Raw genomic sequence first — 20356 nt, 5'->3', positions numbered from 1 at the left:
TGCTCTACAATAAACATCATAATTGACAATTTGCTCCAGTGCTCGGTCCCGGCCGGCCAGCAATAATCTAATGGATGGGGCCAAGGAGATAAGACTCCGTGGAGTCTTATCTCCTCCTCCTACTCCTCGCTCACTCGCTCTCTGTCCTTCATTCGGTGTGACTCTGTGGCTCCCAGGGTCGTGGTGCTTCTACTTCACAGATATATAATAAAAGGAATGGAAACAGATGGTAATGTTCTCAGTGAGCGCTGGATCACTTCAGTAACAGAGCATCGTCAACGCTAAAGTGACATTACTGCTCCTGGATCTGTTGACCGGCTAATCTTGGGTTAAGTGTTGTTTTTATGGGCCAGTACGATGAAATATTTCACAATGTTTCACTGTTTAAAGAATAGGCTATATTATAGCTATATGTTGTGTGCCCTTGCTCAGAAAATGTGAGTTGGCTCACAATTATTAGCAGAATATAAGCCTACATTTGAAAGAAAATATAGCGACGGTTCAAACATCACATCGTTCACAACGTAATACGTGATCGTACAGATCTCTGGTGCCTACGAGCAGGCCTACAAGTAAACCTATATTTAGGTGCACATGACAGTCTTTAGCGCTCAGATCTGATATATTGCCCCAACTGTTCAAACAGATCAGAGTGGCCACTGCATCAGATATTGGACCACATATGAAAGTGGTCCCAGAGCAGATATAAAAAGATCATATTCCATGTGATGTGTGCTGTTCTCAGTTCTCTCGCTGCTCACCGAGAAAATGAAACCAGTGTGACATGTTACCGAAAAAATTATAAATAAAATCGGGATTTGGACCACGTGGTGTGAGCAGGGCCTCGGTGTGTGACATCACATGTGATTGACATTTCATACAGAGCCGCGCTGTGCGAACAGCAGGCAGCATTTAGCCTCCTGCTAGGGGTTCAGCACCCTGGAGAGCGACGCAGGCTACCAGCGCTAGCTGCTAGCGGACGGAGGCTGTTGTTCCTTAGGGCATGAGGCATGTGGGCTGTAGTAATAATAATGTTTAAGCAGACGTCCATACATCGAGAATGTCAGCTATGTAAAAAAAAAAAAGCTTATCGCCCACAGATTGGAAAGGTTAAAATCGATCTTAACATGTGCTAATGAAGTCAATATTTCAAATCAATATGCAATTTTAAATTAAGGCAGGGGTATATTCCTGATAATACCCTTTTTTATTAAATAAATGGTCTGAAAAGATTTGATCTAAATGCATTTGAACATGTATCAGTCAAGAAAATCCAATAAAAAAGAACATATGCAAATGTTTAAAATAAGGTTGAGTTGAATGCACTTTTCCTCTAACAAGGATTTAGCCCATTCATGCAGATTATCTCGTATTACAAACTGTTATTAAACATAACTAAATCAGGGTTTTTTTTCAGTCATGTGTGGCGACTGTTCCCGTGCATGAGACTAAAAACTGTTTGCATACTCCCTGAATATAGTATGTGCATTTTATCGTATCTGGGTTAGTAAAGCAAACCATACGTGTGCTCTTGCATAAAATATGTTTTTAATTACTCTAATAAAGTACTTTATCATGTAATTGGGTATTCATCAAATACATTTGATATTTTCTTGGATAAAAAAGTACAACCTTTTTTAGATATAAAGTTATTAGATATAAAGTAATCTATTAATTAACACCATGTATTTTTTTTTTACCGGATGTCAATGACAGGAAAACGGAAGTAGATTACCATATGGCTGTAAAGGATTGTGTAACGTTACATTTTTCATGGTGTGGATCTTCCTCACTCCCCGTCCTTGAGTTTCCCTGAATTTCCTCACTGACCTTAATTGGTTTCACCTGTCCCTCATCAACATTCCCCTCCTACTGTTTCCCTTCCTTTGTGCCAGTTCGTCTTTGCTCTCAGCATCTTGTGTTGCTCACCCAATAGCCTATCAGGAACCTAACTCAACTGTTGATAATATGAGAAAAATATATATAAATATATTTCAGGGGTCTCATTGGTCGGAAATATTCAATTTATTTTGAGCAATTTCATTGGTCGAAGAAAAATTAAACCAATCGAGAAGAGAAAATATCTGAAGTGGAAACCTAAAAAAAATTACAAACGCAAAAAGGAAAATAAAAATCGTAGGCATGACGGAATAGTGATTCTCAGCGTTCAACAAGACTGTTTATTTAACAAACATCGTTTATTTAACAAACATTAGAGTGGAAGGAAAGAACGTGTTGATCTTGGTTAAAGGTTAGGAGGAACTAATGTGGTTATATTAGGGAACTTTTTTAATCATGGAATCAAATTATCTCAGTCTAAGCTGTTGGTCTAGCCCTTGATTTGTATGTAGTTTATTTTTTCAGAGCTTTTTCCTCTCCGTCCTCAATGCAATGTGGAACAATGCGTGCAACTCAACGTGTTTTTGTGGCATCCCCGCTTGCCTGCCTCTCTCTCGCTCGCTCACACACACACACACCCCTAGGATCAGGAAGAATTCCCAGTGGAATGTGAAGTATGCTATACACTACTAGGCTCAGTCTTACACAACAGGTTGCCAGGGACAAAACACAGACACATGAACCTTGTGATTTACAGCATTTAAATACATGACCAAACAAGTGAAAGTGACCAATGACAGCATTGCTTTGAGTTCACGGTGTGACCCCACAATCCTATCCTTTACTGTCATGTAAAAAATATTCAAGTGACCCAGTGTGAATTTCAGTTTACACCTTGCAAGGTGTGTTAAAAGGTTACAAGGTTTTCTGTTGCTGAATAAAGGGCCCTTCTTATCAACCCTCTTTTGGAGCGGATGCATTGAGTTTGACTGTAACCAAACTCTTTGAGGCAAAGTGTAAACCCCATGATCCAAGCCTTCTATGGACTCGTGCTAACTGAAGGACAGCAATTAATAAATAGCCAAGATCACACGTGATTGATATATTTACTTTAAGCTCAACAGTTACATCAGACACAAGGTCCAAAGTTGGACACAGACTGGAGAAGGTGGGCTTGTGTTTCTATTGAATGTCTCCAGTGAACAAGGGAAGGCATGGATATGGCTGTAGTCAGTACACATTTCAGCTGAGCATATACAGAGTACAGGAAGATCTCAAACATGACCTATTTACAGCTCGCAAGAGGACTTCGCAAAGCAATGACTATATTTACAAAACCAAAAAAAGGTTGGTGCTTTATTTTCCTCGCAATATTGCTGTGTGGTTAACAGCAGACAGAGTAGGACAAAAAGCATAAACATCCCAAAACGTCCTAAAACTATACTAAGAAAGGCAACAACATCACAAGTTTTAAGTAACGAAGAACGAAAAGCACTGGAAAGTGAAAGCAGCAGCAAGGGAAATGACGCAAGTCTCCATCTGTAGGAGACGGTGGGGTCAGGAAGGAAAATAAGCACGTCACATCTAGCCGTTCCTACAGTTACATGTTCAGAATAGCAGCCCAAGTGAAACTCCACACAGACAGGTACTGTCTTCCGTCTCTAGCTCAGACTGCATTCCCACACTGGGAATACGAAGACTGGACAGCAATATGGAAGAAAAGAATAAATGGCAAAGGGTGACACTATCAACTACACCACTGGTACATTTGGACACACAGAGTTATATATTGTGCCAACTCTAAAAGCTATATTTGTTTATATGAATAAATAACAGGCAGCAATATTGATAATTGTGTTCTAAATGCTAGCCAACTGGATCACACACACACACACACACACACACACACACACACACACACACACACACACACAATTGTTGTACACAAAAACATGATCTTCACGTTGAAACAGTTGTAAAGCACAACAACAAAATAAGAGTGATCTTATGTCCAGCTGCTTACCAAACAACAGACTATGTACAGCTTGGAAGGCAGCAGGAAATAATCAAACAGAGTGGTGACAACAAGAACAGCAACAATCCGCCAGTGTACACGACATACGCTCAACTTCCGTGGTGCCTCCCACTTCGTTGCGCGACGACTGGCCGATGGTAGGATCCTATATTCTTCTATGTGGATTTTGGCTCTTGGGGGTGTCAGTCCCAGATAGACGGGGTGGGTGGTGGTGGTGGGTGGTGGTGGTGGTGGTGGTGGGTGTGGTGGTGTCGGGGGGTGGGGAGGCCGGTCACTTCTCCTGCAGCAGGGCGGGGATGTTGATGTTCCAGCCGATGGCCTGGCGGTCGAAGCCGCACGTGAACAGGTTGCACGACTGGTTCTCCTCGTTCCACGCCGAGCAGCACACCATGCGCCGGTGGCCCTGCGAACACGCACACACGACAAAAATGTACACGCTTAACCATCTCTACCTAATTTAAATATCATGATTACACTACACTTAACCCTAGGGCTAAAGAAAAAGGTTTTCATTCAAACTAGGACATGCATTCTGGACATATTTACACACAGACCTGCTTAACTATTTGCGTCAGCATTTAGATATGTCTACAACCGTTCCAACCCTCCGCCACCCAGGATATTTTGCCCCTCCCTTCGGCTCCTCAAGCACACAAACAAACCCAGAGCGTACCATTCTGTTGCTGCGCGGCAGCCTGGCCAGCCTCACGCCGTTCATGTCGAAGAGGCGGACCTGGCGGTTGTCGTGCGGCAGGGCGATGATCCGCTGGTTGGTGGACACGCTCAACCTGGAGGAACACATGACACGTGCCGTCGGCCGGAAGGCGGGTGTAGGGATGTGAGGAGCATGTGCTGAACCATACTGTGACTCATGACTCATCGAGACTTTCGAAACCTCGTAAGAGTCTTTGATATCGACAAAGGTCGAGGCAAGTTGGGCTGCGCCACGTCACCAAAGGGACTCAACAACCAGCTACGGTGGATTACTAGCCCTACATGGGAGGCTGAAGAGAGTTAGTTCCAGCATGCCAAACAAATGACTACCTGTACGCTACAGATTATGGCCTCTGTTTTTTCTGCGATGGTCTGTTTTCGTGTAAGCTAGGAACGATACACTATTATTGTATGGTTATTATCGTTAGTATTACATGGAATTAACTAAACCATTCTGAGGTGGTGGAGGTGGTCAGAGAGAAACACTGCAGGACTTCAAATGAACTACAATACCACATCATAGTCACGTTACTCAAGTCATATTAAGTACTTTCCCTAAACAAAAGACAAATCACATTAGAATCTAATGCTCTTAAGACGGCAGCAGCATGAGCACTGTATCCAATCCCACCCACCCTACCAAGTCTTTGTCCTGCAATCGTTTTAAGACCCCTACGCTCCTCTCAGTCCGCTCGGAAGGTTCAGTATGGACTTGGGCAGAACGTTTGAGACATGGACCCAGTGTTGTTGTGTTCACGACATCCTTATTGCAGCACGTTGCGTGTCCCAAACGAACATGGTTTGTGCACGTTACCGTTCATTAGGTCCCGAGAGTATCCAACGTCTCCACAGTCAAGAGACTGACAGATCTCACTCCCTCTGTTCGTTATAACTCTGAGCTGTGACGTTTTGGTGTCATGTTAATGGCCAAACGGCTCGTTTAAATGACGCCACCGTACGCAATTATGTTAGCTCATGCATCACCTGACTGTTACATTAATTATTTCTCCTTCAAATACCCCCTCCCTCCCAACACTACTAATATTAATCTATAGAAGTACATTAATCTCTCCAAATTATTATGCATAGTTACAATCAATCAGCCACCCACTAGGGTCCAACTGGCCATTCATTTTGTTAATGTGTTTGGCATCTCGTTATAAAACAAGTCTTCATTACTGAACTATGCACAGCTTTAGGAAATTGGCACAAGAATTTATATGCTCTCAGCATTAAAATGGCTTTGTAGTTCACCGATGTCAGAATAATAATGTTGAACCAGGACTCTGTTTGAACTGTGGCGTGCTACACTCCCTCCAAGAATTCCTAGTCTGAGATTTATTTTCCCTTCTAGTCTTTTCCTATCCAATGTTAAGAACATTTTCTTTGTTTCGATGCACTGCTTCTGGATACACCTCATCTCAGGATCATATTGATGGAAGTGATCCAATAGAAAACACAAATCTAATACAACAATGTATTATGTCATTCTTAACATTAACTGAAAAGTTATAGAGAAATATACTAGTGTTGTGATAGTGTAGGTACAGGTACTCCTTAGCAGACAATACTTACGTCACGGTAAAGTGACTGGTATTAGCATTGAAAGATACTGTCCTGAAAGCAACATGTTGGAGCAGCGGCTGGCGCGTTTCGACCAATCGCCTCTCTGCTCACCCACCTGTTGACGGCTGAGTCGGTGCGGATTGTTGCTATGGGCGACCGCATGTTCTTCAGGTCCCACACCTTGACGGTGCGGTCGTCGCTCCCGGAGACCACGTTGTCCCCCGCGGTGAAGACCGCTGACGTCACCGTGCTGTGGAACACACACACACACACACACACACACACACACACACACACACACACACACACACACACGGTTAATTAAGTGGGAGCTCAGAAGAGTCAATGATTCTAGAATAGAGTCAGATCGTATCGGATGGCAGTACGCCATTTGGTTTAATTTTCGGAATCTCTTTCATTCACTTTTGTTTCCTATGAAGAGAAACACAAAACGTGCAAATGATTTCCATCCAGGATACCCAAACAGCTGACAGACAGATCTCTCTCCACTCTTAACATCTATTTGGTCTTTGACTGCACGTGAGAATTAGGGACACTGCCTCCTATTTTGGCTCGTGGGGGAGTCCGTCCTAGACAGATGGGGTTGGTGGTGGTGGCGGTGTCGGAAGGAGGGAGGGCTTAGAATTCCCTAGAATTCCCTAGAATTAGGGACTCCCAGCGCTGACCTATCAGGGCAGTGTTGCTTGTGTCTAAATATATCTCATATCACTCATAAGTGGTCGGTAGACGAAGCAAAGGCGGGTGGTGAGCCATGCCTACTGGAGCTGGTGTTGGGGTAAAGAGAGGAGAAGGGTCCCCTATGGAGCACCAACCGTTCTCTGGTTATTGTGGTTCGAGTCGCTGGAATTTCACCTGCAGGCTTTCTTCTTCTTTTCTTTTTTTCCATGCCTCCCCACCATGAAATAGCCATGGATTACATGGTGTTCTGTGGACCTCACCAGACATGCCCCCTGGCTAACCAGGATTGGCATTCTGGGGCTGCGGCGCGCGTCGGGGGGGGGGGGGGGGAAACACATCCAAGGAGGAGCGGCAGGGGGGGGGGGGAAACACATCCAAGGAGGAGCGTCGGGGGGGGGGAAACACATCCAAGGAGGAGCGGCGGGGGGCTCGGCGGGGGGGGCGAGGTCGGGGCTGGAGAGTTATTTAATATCCATTATGTCGGGCCGTCCCCGCGGGTTCTTACTTAACATCCACGCCACGGCTCCCGTCCTCTCGGCTGAACAGCGGGTCCCGGAAGAGACGCAAATGAGATTGGGGGCACTCGGCGGTGGGGGGAGGCGTCGATTGAGATTAGCTGTGTGTTGAATACACGGACCCCTCGTTCTGCCAGGGCTTAGCTCAGGGCTGGCCCGCCCCTCAATTTAAATTGACACGGCATTACAATCTAATTAGAAGGGCTAAACACTGGCTGATTAACACAGGCTGAGGGTGATGAGAAAGTGTGGCTGCATTGTCCCCAGTTAACAGACACTAGGGGACCCCAGGGCTAGGGGAGGCCATCAATAAAATATAATATGTATCCAGGGGCGGATAAAAGGGATTTTTAAGTACAGGACTGAACCAACCGAACCTGAAAGCTTTTGAACTAAAGAAGAAGAAAAAGAGCCAGAGGAATTTCTCGGTTGTTTCTTTTGAGTTTTTGTGTCTGGGTTTTGAAGGCGATGCTATCTGGCGTCATCTGAAAATGGTGTCTGGGTGGAGTTGGTCCCTGTGTCAAATCAAGTATATAATCATGGGTTTCCAGACATTCCGGGCTGGATTATTTGGGTGATTGAAGGAAATGTTATTTTTCTTTTCAGCCGTCTGACCCACCTTCAGTCAACTCTGTATCAGAGCATCAGCCAAAGGAAGGCTCAAACCTGAATGAAACTGCTGCCATGACGGCAGGACAAAAATGGTTTCATTCAGAGTACGTATATTTGGGTCCACCGTAGCGTGCGAGCGAGAGAGAGAGAGCATTAGAATGCCATATGTAGAGCAAGTTTGCTGCCACTTCTCGTTTGCTGCGCGCCGTTTGTGCGCTCGTGTGCGGTTGTCATTACGCCCCGCAATTACCGGGGTGGGTCGGACAGGGTGGTGGGAAATGTGCTGCACTTTTGACTGCTGTGGCTCGCTGTCAGGGCGCGTTAGCAGTAATTGCCGGTGAAGACGCTACAAGAGTCTCTCTCTCTCTCTCTCTCTCTCTCTCTCTCTCTCTCTCTCTCTCTCCCTCCCTCTCTCCCCCTCCCTCCCTCCCTCCCTCTCTCCCCCTCTCTCTCTCTCTCTCTCTCTCTCTCCCTCTCTCTCTCCCTCCCTCTCCCCCCCTCCCCTTGGCTCCCTGGGGCGGTGCACTGATCACATCATTTATGTCCTGTCATTATGTCATAATGTGAGTTAGGGCGGGTGGAGACTAGCAGAATGGTGACCTGCTAATACTAAAAACCCTTCGGGTCCCCGCAGATATCCTCCGTGACACGGTGGAGGTCACACACTCGACAAAGCGTGTATCCCGTGAGGGTCAACGTTCAACTGACTTCTCATCAGTTTCCCACACACGCACACATCTTTTGTTATGTGGCAGCACAATGAGAGGTTGGTTTCTCAAGATGTATGATGATCACAGATATGGTGGGAGTCAAATCCCGGCAGATGACATAAGCAATATTCTTATTGGCTGCCATGTATCCACAGGTAAAAAGGGGGTCACATGGAGACCACTCAGGGCCTCGACTAACGGTAGGGCCTTGACGAAGCAACAGCAATACACAGCTAACACCTTCATGTTCCACAGCCTACTAGAATGTGTCTGGAGCTTTGCAAGTGTACATTCCAATTTCTTGAGGCTGCACAACATACATTATCTCTGGTTGTCACGACTACTTGTTCTGGAGCTGGGGCTCAAGCAGGAACGAAAACACTCCAAACCTAGTGTCTGCTGTGCCCATCAGGGGGCAAAAGTGGTGTGTGTGTGTGTGTGTGTGTGTGTGTGTGTGTGTGTGTGTGTGTGTGTGTGTGTGTGTGTGTGTGTGTGTGTGTGTGTGTGTGTGTGTGGGGGGGGGGGGCTGTTGACATCTCTCTCGGCAGCAGCAGCACCCCTTGAACCTGCTGAACACTATGAATAGACTCCACATGTAGAGACAGCGACGCACGTTTTCCCTCCATTACCAATCCTCTGGAGGACAGAGCGCGTTAGCGAGCGACACAAACTCCAGACCCACGGCGACGTTACCACCCCCCCCGCCCCCCGCTGACTCCAAAGAAGCCGTTCACTCAGACAGGGAGAGCGACCGGGGTGTAATCTCATGTCAGCCATTGTCTCTTAGGGACAAACGGTGCTGAAATGCGGAAGAATTATTAACTTCTGTCGAGCAGGAGGGGAGGCAAGCATAATTTGTAATATGTGACTCAATGGCATGCAGCGAGAAAGGAGAAGCGTGTGTGTGTGTGTGTGTGTGTGTGTGTGTGTGTGTGTGTGTGTGTGTGTGTGTGTGTGTGTGTGTGTGTGTGCATCCTTAGTGGCTACCGCTTGACACACACGCCTTTAGAAGAAAAGGGTTGCCACCATTGAAAGGCGCACGCAGGCCTCACAGTGGTCGTTTGAAATGATCAACTTGTCGCATGGTGCCTCAGTGCCAAATTACACAGAGTGTAGGGATTAGTGTGCACACAGGCAGATAAATGAGAGAGCGAGGCCTAGAGAGCTAGAGACTGAGCGAGCGAGCGAGAGAGAGAGAGATGAGGAGTGGGGAGGTTAGAATAAAAGAAAATGAGAGGGAGAGCTGGAGGAGGAAGAGCAGTGAATCATCAACGCGACGACTGAAGCACTCCATAATGAATGAGAGAGAAGAAGGAGGATTTGGCTTAGAGCAACAGGGCCGGGAGATTAATGTGACACTGTACAAAAGAGAGAAAAAGGGACAACTAAGAAGAGGGGAAAAGAAAATAGAGAATGACATGGTGGCGCCAGACAAAAGCCTATCGATAATGTTATAACACCACCCAGTGGAGGAACCGTGAACTGCAATGTAGCTTGTTTCTGAATGTCTGTATTCCTCAGTCACCATCAAGATACAGACCTACAGTAAAGTAGAACTTAGCGCTGGGGTTGAGTTAGGGTGTGTGTGTGTGTGTGTGTGTGTGTGTGTGTGTGTGTGTGTGTGTGTGTGTGTGTGTGTGTGTGTGTGTGTGTGTGTGTGTGTGTGTGTGTGAGAGAGACTGTGACCTACTCTGTGTGTCCCTGGAAGACGTTGACAGAGTGAATGGAGGGGTCCCTGAAGTCCCACAGTCTGAAGGTGGTGTCTCTGGAGGACGTCACCACCAGCCGCTGGGACGGGTGGGTGCAGCAGTGGGTCAGCTCCTGGTCATGGCCTGCACACACACACACACACACACACACACACACACAGTGTGGAGATACTGGAATCATTACATGCGTGTTACATAATTGCCAAGCAATACAAACTTGCAACGCACTCGGACACGCACAGACAGAGTGGTGCCAATCATGCAGCTCATCAGGGTGTGCGTGTGTGTCTGTGTGTGTCTGTGCGCGTGCGTGCGTGTGATTAGAACTTTGGACATCCAATCAGTATGGATGGACTTTGGTGCAGACAAGCCAACGTGTTTGTGCCCGCTGGTCTGAGAGGTTACCAGTTAGTGTGTGGACCAACTTGTGTTTGTGCCCGCTGGTCTGAGAGGTTACCAGTTAGTGTGTGGACCAACTTGTGTTTGTGCCCGCTGGTCTGAGAGGTTACCAGTTAGTGTGTGGACCAACTCCGAGGTCTCCACTTCGTACAGGTTAGCCGCACGGTCCCAGGAGGCTGTCACCACCTGTCGCCCCCCGACCAGCCAATCGGCGGCGATCACCACGCCCTGGTGGCTCTTAAGGGTTGCCGTGGCGACGCGGATGGTGGGCACCTCGCCGGGGCCCTCCCCGTCCAGGTCCCCCTCCTCTCGGTCCGACAGGTCTGGGTCATCGTCGCAAGAGGCCTGGGGGGGAGGGGAAGACCGTGTCGGAAATGAGCTGGTGCTAATCATAGGCGTTTCTCACAGGACGCAAAACATAACCACAAGTAAATATACTTTTTATTTCAAAACGATTTTATTGCTTCCGCACTATAAATGAAATAGTCAACAAGTAAAATGTTTGGTTCTACGATTGGAGAACTGCATCCATAGCAACGTGCTGTGGAGTTGAATGCCTTTATTGACCAATGAGCATTGAGTATTCAACAAAGCTGTGTTATAAACAAAACAAAAATAACAATGGCAAAGAAAACAACTTTGAAAGAGTTTGATCAATTAGATTGATATGTTAGGAGTTTGACTTGGCGCTATAATTATGTGTGATGCTGTTATAACTGTGAGACGGTTATTGTTTATTATCAGAAATGTTTAGAACACTTTATTATTAAGGATGATCCTACTATTGCCTTGTTAACTCTATTAGATGAGGAAAAACAGAATAAAGTAAATTGGGACGTTCCGGGCCACAGTAACAAAAAGGTCCTTGCTTTAACCCGGAAACTATAACGGATTACTTTTTACAGTGTGCTTACAATGTGGTGGGGTTAATGCAGTTCACATTTTGAGAAGGAGTGAGCATTCTCTCAACTCTCCGGGCTGAGGCCAGTGATATGTGACTCACCAGACTATACTGGATCGTTACACCAAGGTGCAAATTCATCTCAACACATTGTCCAAAATGTCGACTGTACACTCAAAAAATATATAAATGTGTATCCAGCTTATAAAAAATGATCACACATTAAAAGGTATTTTTATCTACACATACATATGTATGCAAATAAAGAAAAATTAACATACACAATGATCAACACACAGAAACACTTTGATAATCAATTGCAGACACCCCTCTGATGGGAATTGGATCAATGCACTGTAAAATGAGGAAAGAAAGCAAATATGGGTATGTTCAAAAGGTGCAGCCACTTGTGTTGTGCTAATGAGAATTAAAAACAACTTCAAGGATTTCAGACATCAGACAGCACTGTATTGGATATCCCGATTAATTAACAACGTGAATGTGTTTATTCCACCGGTTCTGTTGATTATTCAAGGATCTGTATTTGTGAAGCCCTGGTAGTGAAAGCGTGTTTAAGCTTGCAGTTGTATGGGGAGGACAGGCTTTTAAAGAAGTACAGCGGCAATCTATGGAAGCCACCACTTGTGTCTAATGTGACAAGTAACATGCACACCAACGTCTCCCCTTAGAGAATTAGTTTTGGGGAATCTAATTAAAACATATTTTTTAAATACATTTCAAAGAGAAGACCATTGACAAAACAAGCAGCTAACATCAAAAGAAAGATTTCAAATGACATCAAATAAGGACATAATTAATCTATGTACGTAAATTAATTCTACTATAAAGCATCAAGTGGAACTGGTACCTTTCCTCCACCCCCCTCCCTTAATAGGAGATACTGAAGCCTGCACTAATTATAGAAACATGTAAACAAATAGTGACTACTCAGTGACATAACTGAAGTGTTGGAAGCATTTATAGACCGCATTAAATGGTCTTGTTGATATTGAATATTCAGCCAGTTAATACTAGCAAAGCTAAGAAGATTTTTTATTTTGAATTGCTCTTACTCTAAACAATATATTGCGTACATAACTACAGTAGTTCAACTTTTTAGGTAATCATTGGAAAAGTTTAAAATAGCCTGTAGGGCTAGCCCAAAATATTTGTTTGATGAAATAACAACAAAACTATGTTATTTTGTGTTCGGAAATTGCAGATCTTCAGTGTGGGAATCTAGAAGACTTGAAGAGAAAACTAACCGCCAATGTGTTTTTTCTTCGCATGCTCTTGAATAGTGGCATTGGTGGTAGTCAACTACCTACTTTTTGTTCTGTGACAGTGGAAGTACCCCTGTGTGTGTGTGTGTGTGTGTGTGTGTGTGTGTGTGTGTGTGTGTGTGTGTGTGTGTGTGTGTGTGTGTGTGTGTGTGTGTGTGTGTGTGTGTGTGTGTGTGTGTGTGTGTGTGTGTGTGTGTGTGTGTGTGTGTGCCTCTAAACGTACCGTGGCATCGGGTTGAGGCGGGGGGGCGGGCAGCTGCACCATGTACCGCCAGATGTGTGCCGTCTGGTCTCCAGAGGCTGGGGAGGAAAGGAGTTGGGGGGGGTCACACAAACACTGCAAGGTTACCATGGTGCCAGCAGCACGTATGCAGATCTGTGTTCCCACCCTCCACAAACAACACCATGCCTCCACACACAAACAAAAACAAAGGTGCTAACGAAGACCTGGCCGTGTTGCTTTGACAAAACATGACACATGGGTTGAGGGGGAGTGGGGAGGGAGGGAGGGAGAGGGAGAGAGAGGGAGACAGGGAGAGAGGGATAGGGGGAGGGAGAGAGAGAGGGATAGGGGAGAGGAGAGGAGGGAGAGAGAGATAGGGGAGGGGGAGGGAGAGAGGGAGAGAGAGAGAGAGGGAAAGATGGCGGGAGAGGTGGAGAGGGAGAGAGTTTATAATCCCAAAATAACAACTTCTGAAACATATGTACCTGTTAAAGCCATCTGCTCGGTGGGGTGGAACTTGATAGAGTTGACTGAGGGTGAGAAAACACAGCGTGTTTGTGAGCTTATCTGACAAAAACAAACTCAACGCATCAATGACCTTCACCAACTGTCAAACTTTCACTGTTCAAATATAGACACGCTTCACTTAACCTCCCCTCACAAATTATTTCCAAATACATTTTTCCTAAGTTTTTGAAGGAGCAGATAAAACAGCAGATACAGCTCGTTAGTTTGCAGTTATTAAGACTTAGTGTCAAGAGAACTGTTTATTTGAAAGATATCTAAAAGGCATCTGCATCGTCAGAGCATCCCCAGACCTGGTCGAGGCCCCTTACCTGATCCTGCGTGGCCGGCATACCTCAGAACACACTTCCCTGTCTCGATGCTCCACAGCAGAGCAGAGTGGTCTGCAAGGAAGACGGGGAGAAACGTTCAGCGTTTAAAGTACAACATCAGACGTCCATAGTACAACATAAGAAAGTATATCCATCTATCCATCTATCTATAGATCTATAGATCTGTATATATAGATATATCAGCTAATAAAGGCATTGTGTGTCCGGGACCTGCAGAGGCGGTTCCAAGCACCACGGGCTGGGTCCGGGTGATGCCCAGGTCCCAGATGCCATCCCTGTGGCCAACATACTCCTTCAGCAGCTGGCAGATTGCCCGCGAGCCTGTGGTGGCCTTGAAACTGGACACAATCTGGGAATCGGGTGGAAGTTACAGGGAGAAAAGAGAGAATAAAATGAATGGAAAGAGACATGCCGTTTGTGGATGCTATGCATCGTGGGATATATTGATGAGATCTCAAGTTCTAGTAGGATCCTGAGTTAACTATGCAGAGAGCTGGGCATCTACTTGTTGACTTTGTAAGCCATAAATACAGGCAAACACGGCTAGCTCCTTTTAGCACACATGCTGCCACTTGCTGTAGTAGTTCAGATTTTTGTTAAAAGATATCCTATTTTTTGGGGAGGGATTTTTCTTAAGAAACATGTAAAACAGTCAACATCAAATTTAGTAGTCAAACAAGTTGCCCATGACATTAATCAGTAAGCATTAGCAGTGCCCTTTGACTTTTGACAACATCATTCCAAATTAGTATTACAGATTTAAATCTGATTAAGTCCTCCCTTGAACCCTTGTGTCCTTGCTCCCTTCTAGCATGCAGTTGTCATGGCAATAGTAGAGGTATATCCTAAAAAGGGATGGATTAAAATAGTAAGCTCCATATTTATGTTCATCATTGACACTTTACAATAAGGCCACATTAATTAACATTTAGTTAGCTATTAAGTAAACGTTAATGCAGTAATTAGCCTTATTTAACAGATACAGTTTTCTAATGATCTAGTTATCATTTACTAATGATGTTTATGTTTAGTAATGTTACTTAGGCATTGGTGTTCATGTTAACTAAGGTAATAATTCATACATTATTTAATAGGATTAGGGTTAACCCTATCCAACAATGCCTATTACTGCATTAACTAATGTTAAACAATGAACCCTTATTGTAAGGTGTAACCAGTTAATTTTGAGGAAACCTTTTGCCAATGAGTAGTACCATTATGTTATTCATGTGTTGTATAGAGAAGTGACAAAAAGATATGCAAGAAAATATTTGCATAAAAAGGTTCACGTGATGAGGTTTGATTTGGTCGTCTTTGCTATAAAACTTACAAGAACTCTTAACTCTTAACTTAACTTGGTACCTAATATAAATAGCACATGTAATTAAACAGCCATCTACTGAAGCAATAACCCATCATGTTCCAACCACCTCGAGATGAGCACTCTGTACTCCATTGTTCTTTAACGAACCAACACCTATCATTAACCAAAGTAGGAGTCAGGGTTGGAGTTATGACGCTCAGCCTGCGGCCATGTCCCATGCTAAGCGGCAAACGCAACGTCAAGAAATATTACCCATGAATCTCCACACAACAATTCCCATGTGGCCACACTGAAACCACGTGGAGCCCCCACCTTGCCGTGGAAGGTGCATAAACACTATAAATATCACAGGGGGATTGAGAGGAAGAGATAATGAGGCAAGTCAAACCTTTAGTCTTGTTTGGCGGGCTTGCCAGTTAGATCCCTAATGAGAGTTTAAAACTACTGGGTTACAGAGTCCCCTGGTTAAGTACACGGACGGGGAAAAAACATGGCAGCACTTTAATTTTCTGAACATGAAATCCATCACCACTGAACAAATATACATTATCTGATCTGAGAACTCTTCTCGTCAGTAGACAGTAGCCCATGTATGGCCAGAATCATTTTCCGGTTGCAAATGGACTTTGATTTAGTTTATGTAGCAGAGCAAGTAGCTGGCTTTGAGAGGGCTAATGTTACATCTCTGACGGATCACTCAAGGTATTTCAATTGATCGCCTTCTCTTTACAAGTCATGACCTCGGAGGAAGAAATAAAACAGGCTAGTCTTCACTTCTCAGATATAGTCACAAAGGGGCTTTTGATTCAGGCAGCATTCAATCCAAAGAAGTTCAAATATTGACATAGATGGCTAATCCCATTATCTCTATAGTGGTCTCATCTTTGTTTTTCTCCCATTACCTTGCTGGTAGAGGCTTTGTATGTCGTCTTAAGCTTCTGGGACAGTTGACTGGTGCTATGGCTCGCTGTGGGTTAGAGGGACAAAGATTGCACGGCTCTTACCCTTATTTGGTTGTATTTACAGCAGGCTTAATGTCATGGCTTGCAGGGGTGGAATGGTTCACAAGATTTCCGGTTTGGTTCATATAACGGTTTTAGATTCGGTACGGTACGTTTTTGGTACAGCAGGGGATGACACAAGTGCATATATATATATATATATATATATATATATATATATATATATATATATATATGTAGAGTTCTATACAAACAATGTAATAGTGAAGTGCACCACCATGTTACATCTTCAAATAGGGCTCTAGAGACAAAATTGGTAGTCGTCTTTCATATCCGTTATGAGGTGAAAAATATAAAAAAGGGGTTGAAAAGATTTCTAAAAAATATATTCGTGAAATTGCTCTGGCAAATCTACCGGTACCACTGGGGATATGATCCTGCTTGGAGTCTCTGTACTTTTGGCAATACTTATCTTAGTGTACCTGTCTTATTATTATGAAACACCCAATCTAGCTTCACAGGAGTAGGATGATGGAGAAACACAGGGGGGCTTTACCTTTTGCTTTGAGAGCCCCCTTGTTGGGGTCTCCCCCCTCCAGGATCTGTCCATCACCAGTCAGACGCTCGTTCAGGGAATCGATCTCTCGACGCACTGCAACGAGACATCCGTTGCAACAGTGTGACATTAGAGTTGCAAGATATTGAACTCTTAACGTTTAGGTATGCTAGCAGCAGTTAATGAGATACAACAGATTTCTGCCATTGACACGAATTACTGGATTGTTAGACATCTTACATTCAAGGTTTTCGATGTACAGATTCTCAAACTCTCTCTCGATCTGCCCGAAAAGGTCAAGGAGATTGTTTCGCAAGGATAGGGGGAGCTTGGAATCCTAAGAAAAAGAGAAAACATATTAAAAGGTTAGGCTTTAAAGACAACTTAAACAAAAGCAGGTCAAATGAAATATCATGGATTTTGTCACTGATCAAATTGGAGAATGGATTTATTGCAATATACATAGCAATTGATGCCGTCGATGCCAAGGAGTTTTTTTGAATGGAAAACATACAAACTTGTGCATAACTGGCTAGCTTGACTTATTCTAGCAAGACAATGTTCACAGAAACTGGTTTTAACACTAATCCGGGATCTGAGGTAGGGACTGAGCAATGCGAGTGATTTTCATTAAACTACAAGATATAAAATACTACAGAAAATAACTAGCAGTCTAACTCTTAAATCTTTTTTTACTCACCTCCATACTGAACTGTTAAAAGTGCAGTTATTCTGCCAGAAGGACAAAACGCAAGGCATGCAAAGAGAAGTACAGTCTGCCATGAGAACAATAGAGTCACAAGCCTGGTTTGACAAAATTCCTTAAGAGCTGTTGCCTACTCTCTGCTTGATCTGAAACACGAATGGGGAGGGGGGGAACCGAATACATGGCTGTCAGCTGCCCTTTCTTCTGGCCTACATGCAGCAAACAAGTGTGTCGTAGTAAGTTAACCCCACTGTTCATTCTGCTAGCACTGCCTGCAAGGACACAGGTTGAAAAAGAAACATCTATACACAGAGCACCCCTTATTTCAAAAAGCAATGCATCAGTGGACCCTAAAATCTATAGCCCTTTGTGAATGCAAGTCATAATGACGGCTTTATGAGGTAAAATGCTACAGGATAGCTGTTTACTGTGTGTGTTTATGTGTATGCAGTATGCAGTATGCACACGTGTTTGCCGACGTACGTGTGCATACACCCACAAGCAATGTCTGTTTAACTTGTTGTGAAAGGAGGTTTGCTTTTTGTACATACAATGCATCTGCAGGTTAGGGCATCAAGAGACCTGGTGAAAAGACTAATTAGCTGGATAAGCTGCCTATATTAAACCTTAATGAGAACACTGCCCAATGTCAGTGTCATGCAGTAACGTCCGGAACATTGCCCAGGAGAGAGTCACTTGCGGGTGACATGGCCGAGGAATAGTTCTTTATACGTCTTCCACGAGTTGACTTAACAAGAGAGAACACCAGCCTGTATTATTTATTTGCCAGATTACACCATGCGTTTCATGACAATACTATCCAAGACAATGATTAGTGGCAGATAAAGGAAACTGAAATATTTAACACAAATTACTCATGAATAAAAAACAACAATATTTCTTTATATACAGCAATTAGCACCGTACCAAACAGAGCTCTAATTTTGTGAACTCTGTTCACTCTCCAAACGAGACAATGGAATGGCCCTATGACATACCTTCAGTGAAAGATTTCAAAGGCAAATATTTTGAGAGGGCAGCTCTCAAACTTAACTAACCATCGTGATCTTAATCAAACAGTAAGGCCTGCTTTTATGGCCGGTTGACGATGCACCTGACAGCTGGCAACAGCAGCAGCACTCACCGAAGCCTCCACTTACTGAAACAATCCCTCTCACTCCTCCCTATTAAAAGACAGAATCGATATCTGCTTGCAATTTCAGTCCCAAACCCCAGTGACTTGATGTAGCTTTAGCTCTTTGGAGACGGGTAATCCCTGACTGTGCTGACAATATATTGCAGAAACAACCAAGTTTAAATAACACAAAAAACACAAATGAAGTGTCCTTTGTGAGAAAGCAGGAACAATTACACACAAGAAAAATGTCAGATAATAGGACAGTGTTATCTAAAAATCACTTCCACACGCATAGCCATAACTTCCATGGAGGTGAGTACAATTTTGCAACACGAGGCACCAAATAAAAAAGCAATGTTGTTGGACCGGCTGGTGATGTATTGCCTTTACTGAAACCAGGGCTTACATGACAAAAACTAAGCATGGCAATCAAAATTTTAATCAACCAAAAAATTCCCAGCCTACTGGTTCCTGTAAACAAGTCAACAAAGCTCAAAGGGTGTTAATTTACGACTAGTTATTTTAGGAATAAATATAACTAACATTTTTTGTTATAGGGTTAATATTAAATAGCTTGGGTTTAATGTTTGAAGATATGCCATGATCTAATTTTCTTGTGGTGCATTAACTGTGTGTAATGTGTATGTGTGTGAGTTGATCTTTGAGCAGGCATTGCTTACCTGTCCCTCCAGCATGTCTCTGTGCATACCAGGCGGCCTCTCCTCCGTGCTGTTTGTGCGACGTATGGAAAGGCTGTGGGCCTTGCGCTTCTGCTTGGGGTGACGGGCAGCCGAAGCAGAGCTGCTGCTTCCGCTCTCAACAGGCATCCCTCCTCCCTCGTCACCGGCCCTGCCCCTGATCACCTCCTACCTGAGACTGGCTGAATAAACAAAGGCCAGGGTTGGTTCGCTTGTCACAGCGCAGATGCCAGGTTAAGGTTCATTTAGCAATCTGTCTAGCAGCAGATAATTCGATCGAAATAAATATGAATCACGGGGATGTTGACATGCAGTTTCTGTGAAGTCAAGGCTAGTTAAAAATGCGACAGCAGGAAAGCTTAGCTGTATTGGCAATAATTGCTAGCTACATACGATTACAGTAGCCAGATATTTCGATAGACGTCACGGTAGTGTATGACATTTGACCAAGATTAGCTTTTGAGAGGATGACATAACGCCAGCTAGATGCACTTCTACCTGCAACGTGATAACCGCTGCCGTCATTTATAAGCGAGGACACACATATTGTACATTAGCTGCCGCTATACACTATTTATAAGTGTAATCGGATACCTGTTATGAAGATCTACTTTAAAAATATGACAACGGTTAGACTGTAAATTAGCTGCAACGCTAGTGAGGAAGTAGCTGACAGATCACCTTCCTTGAAGGCTGCGGCACAATTCAACTTTGAACCCGACGCACATCTGTAGACGTATAGATGTAATTATCTGAGTAGACTGAAATAACCCATAATAAAGTAACTGCTAGTTTGACAAGTGTATAACTTTTAAATTGTGTACGACGCCAAATGGCAATATCCGCATTAAAAAACGTATTGGTTTTTACATTTACTTTTGTCTTCCACGAACTTCCGTATCACGTGGCG

At 44.1% G+C, this 20356-nt stretch overlaps 1 protein-coding gene across 2 annotated transcripts; it reads right to left on the bottom strand.

Moving 5' to 3' along the window:
* Positions 1 to 2583: 2583 nt before the first annotated feature.
* wdr37 (WD repeat domain 37) lies at positions 2584 to 20304 on the bottom strand. 2 transcript variants are annotated; one of them, XM_079754706.1, is made up of 14 exons: positions 20128 to 20304; positions 19429 to 19628; positions 17145 to 17241; positions 16905 to 17000; positions 16289 to 16353; positions 14273 to 14411; positions 14042 to 14113; positions 13691 to 13735; positions 13206 to 13282; positions 10909 to 11143; positions 10381 to 10522; positions 6270 to 6404; positions 4548 to 4662; positions 2584 to 4277 (listed from the first exon to the last, which is right to left on the bottom strand). In XM_079754706.1, exons 2-14 carry the CDS (start codon positions 19573 to 19575, stop codon positions 4146 to 4148), a joined length of 1497 nt encoding a protein of 498 aa, XP_079610832.1. In that variant the 5' UTR covers positions 19576 to 19628; positions 20128 to 20304; the 3' UTR covers positions 2584 to 4145. The 2 variants fall into 2 exon arrangements, with proteins under 2 accessions (XP_079610832.1, XP_079610833.1); XM_079754707.1 differs by having other exon boundaries at positions 20041 to 20144.
* Positions 20305 to 20356: the final 52 nt, after the last annotated feature.

The sequence above is a fragment of the Pollachius pollachius genome, assembly GCF_949987615.1.
Source record: "Pollachius pollachius genome assembly, chromosome: 17".
NCBI lineage: Eukaryota > Metazoa > Chordata > Actinopteri > Gadiformes > Gadidae > Pollachius > Pollachius pollachius.
Note: the sequence above shows the minus strand (reverse complement) of the source record. Positions and strands in the feature narration are given on the sequence as shown.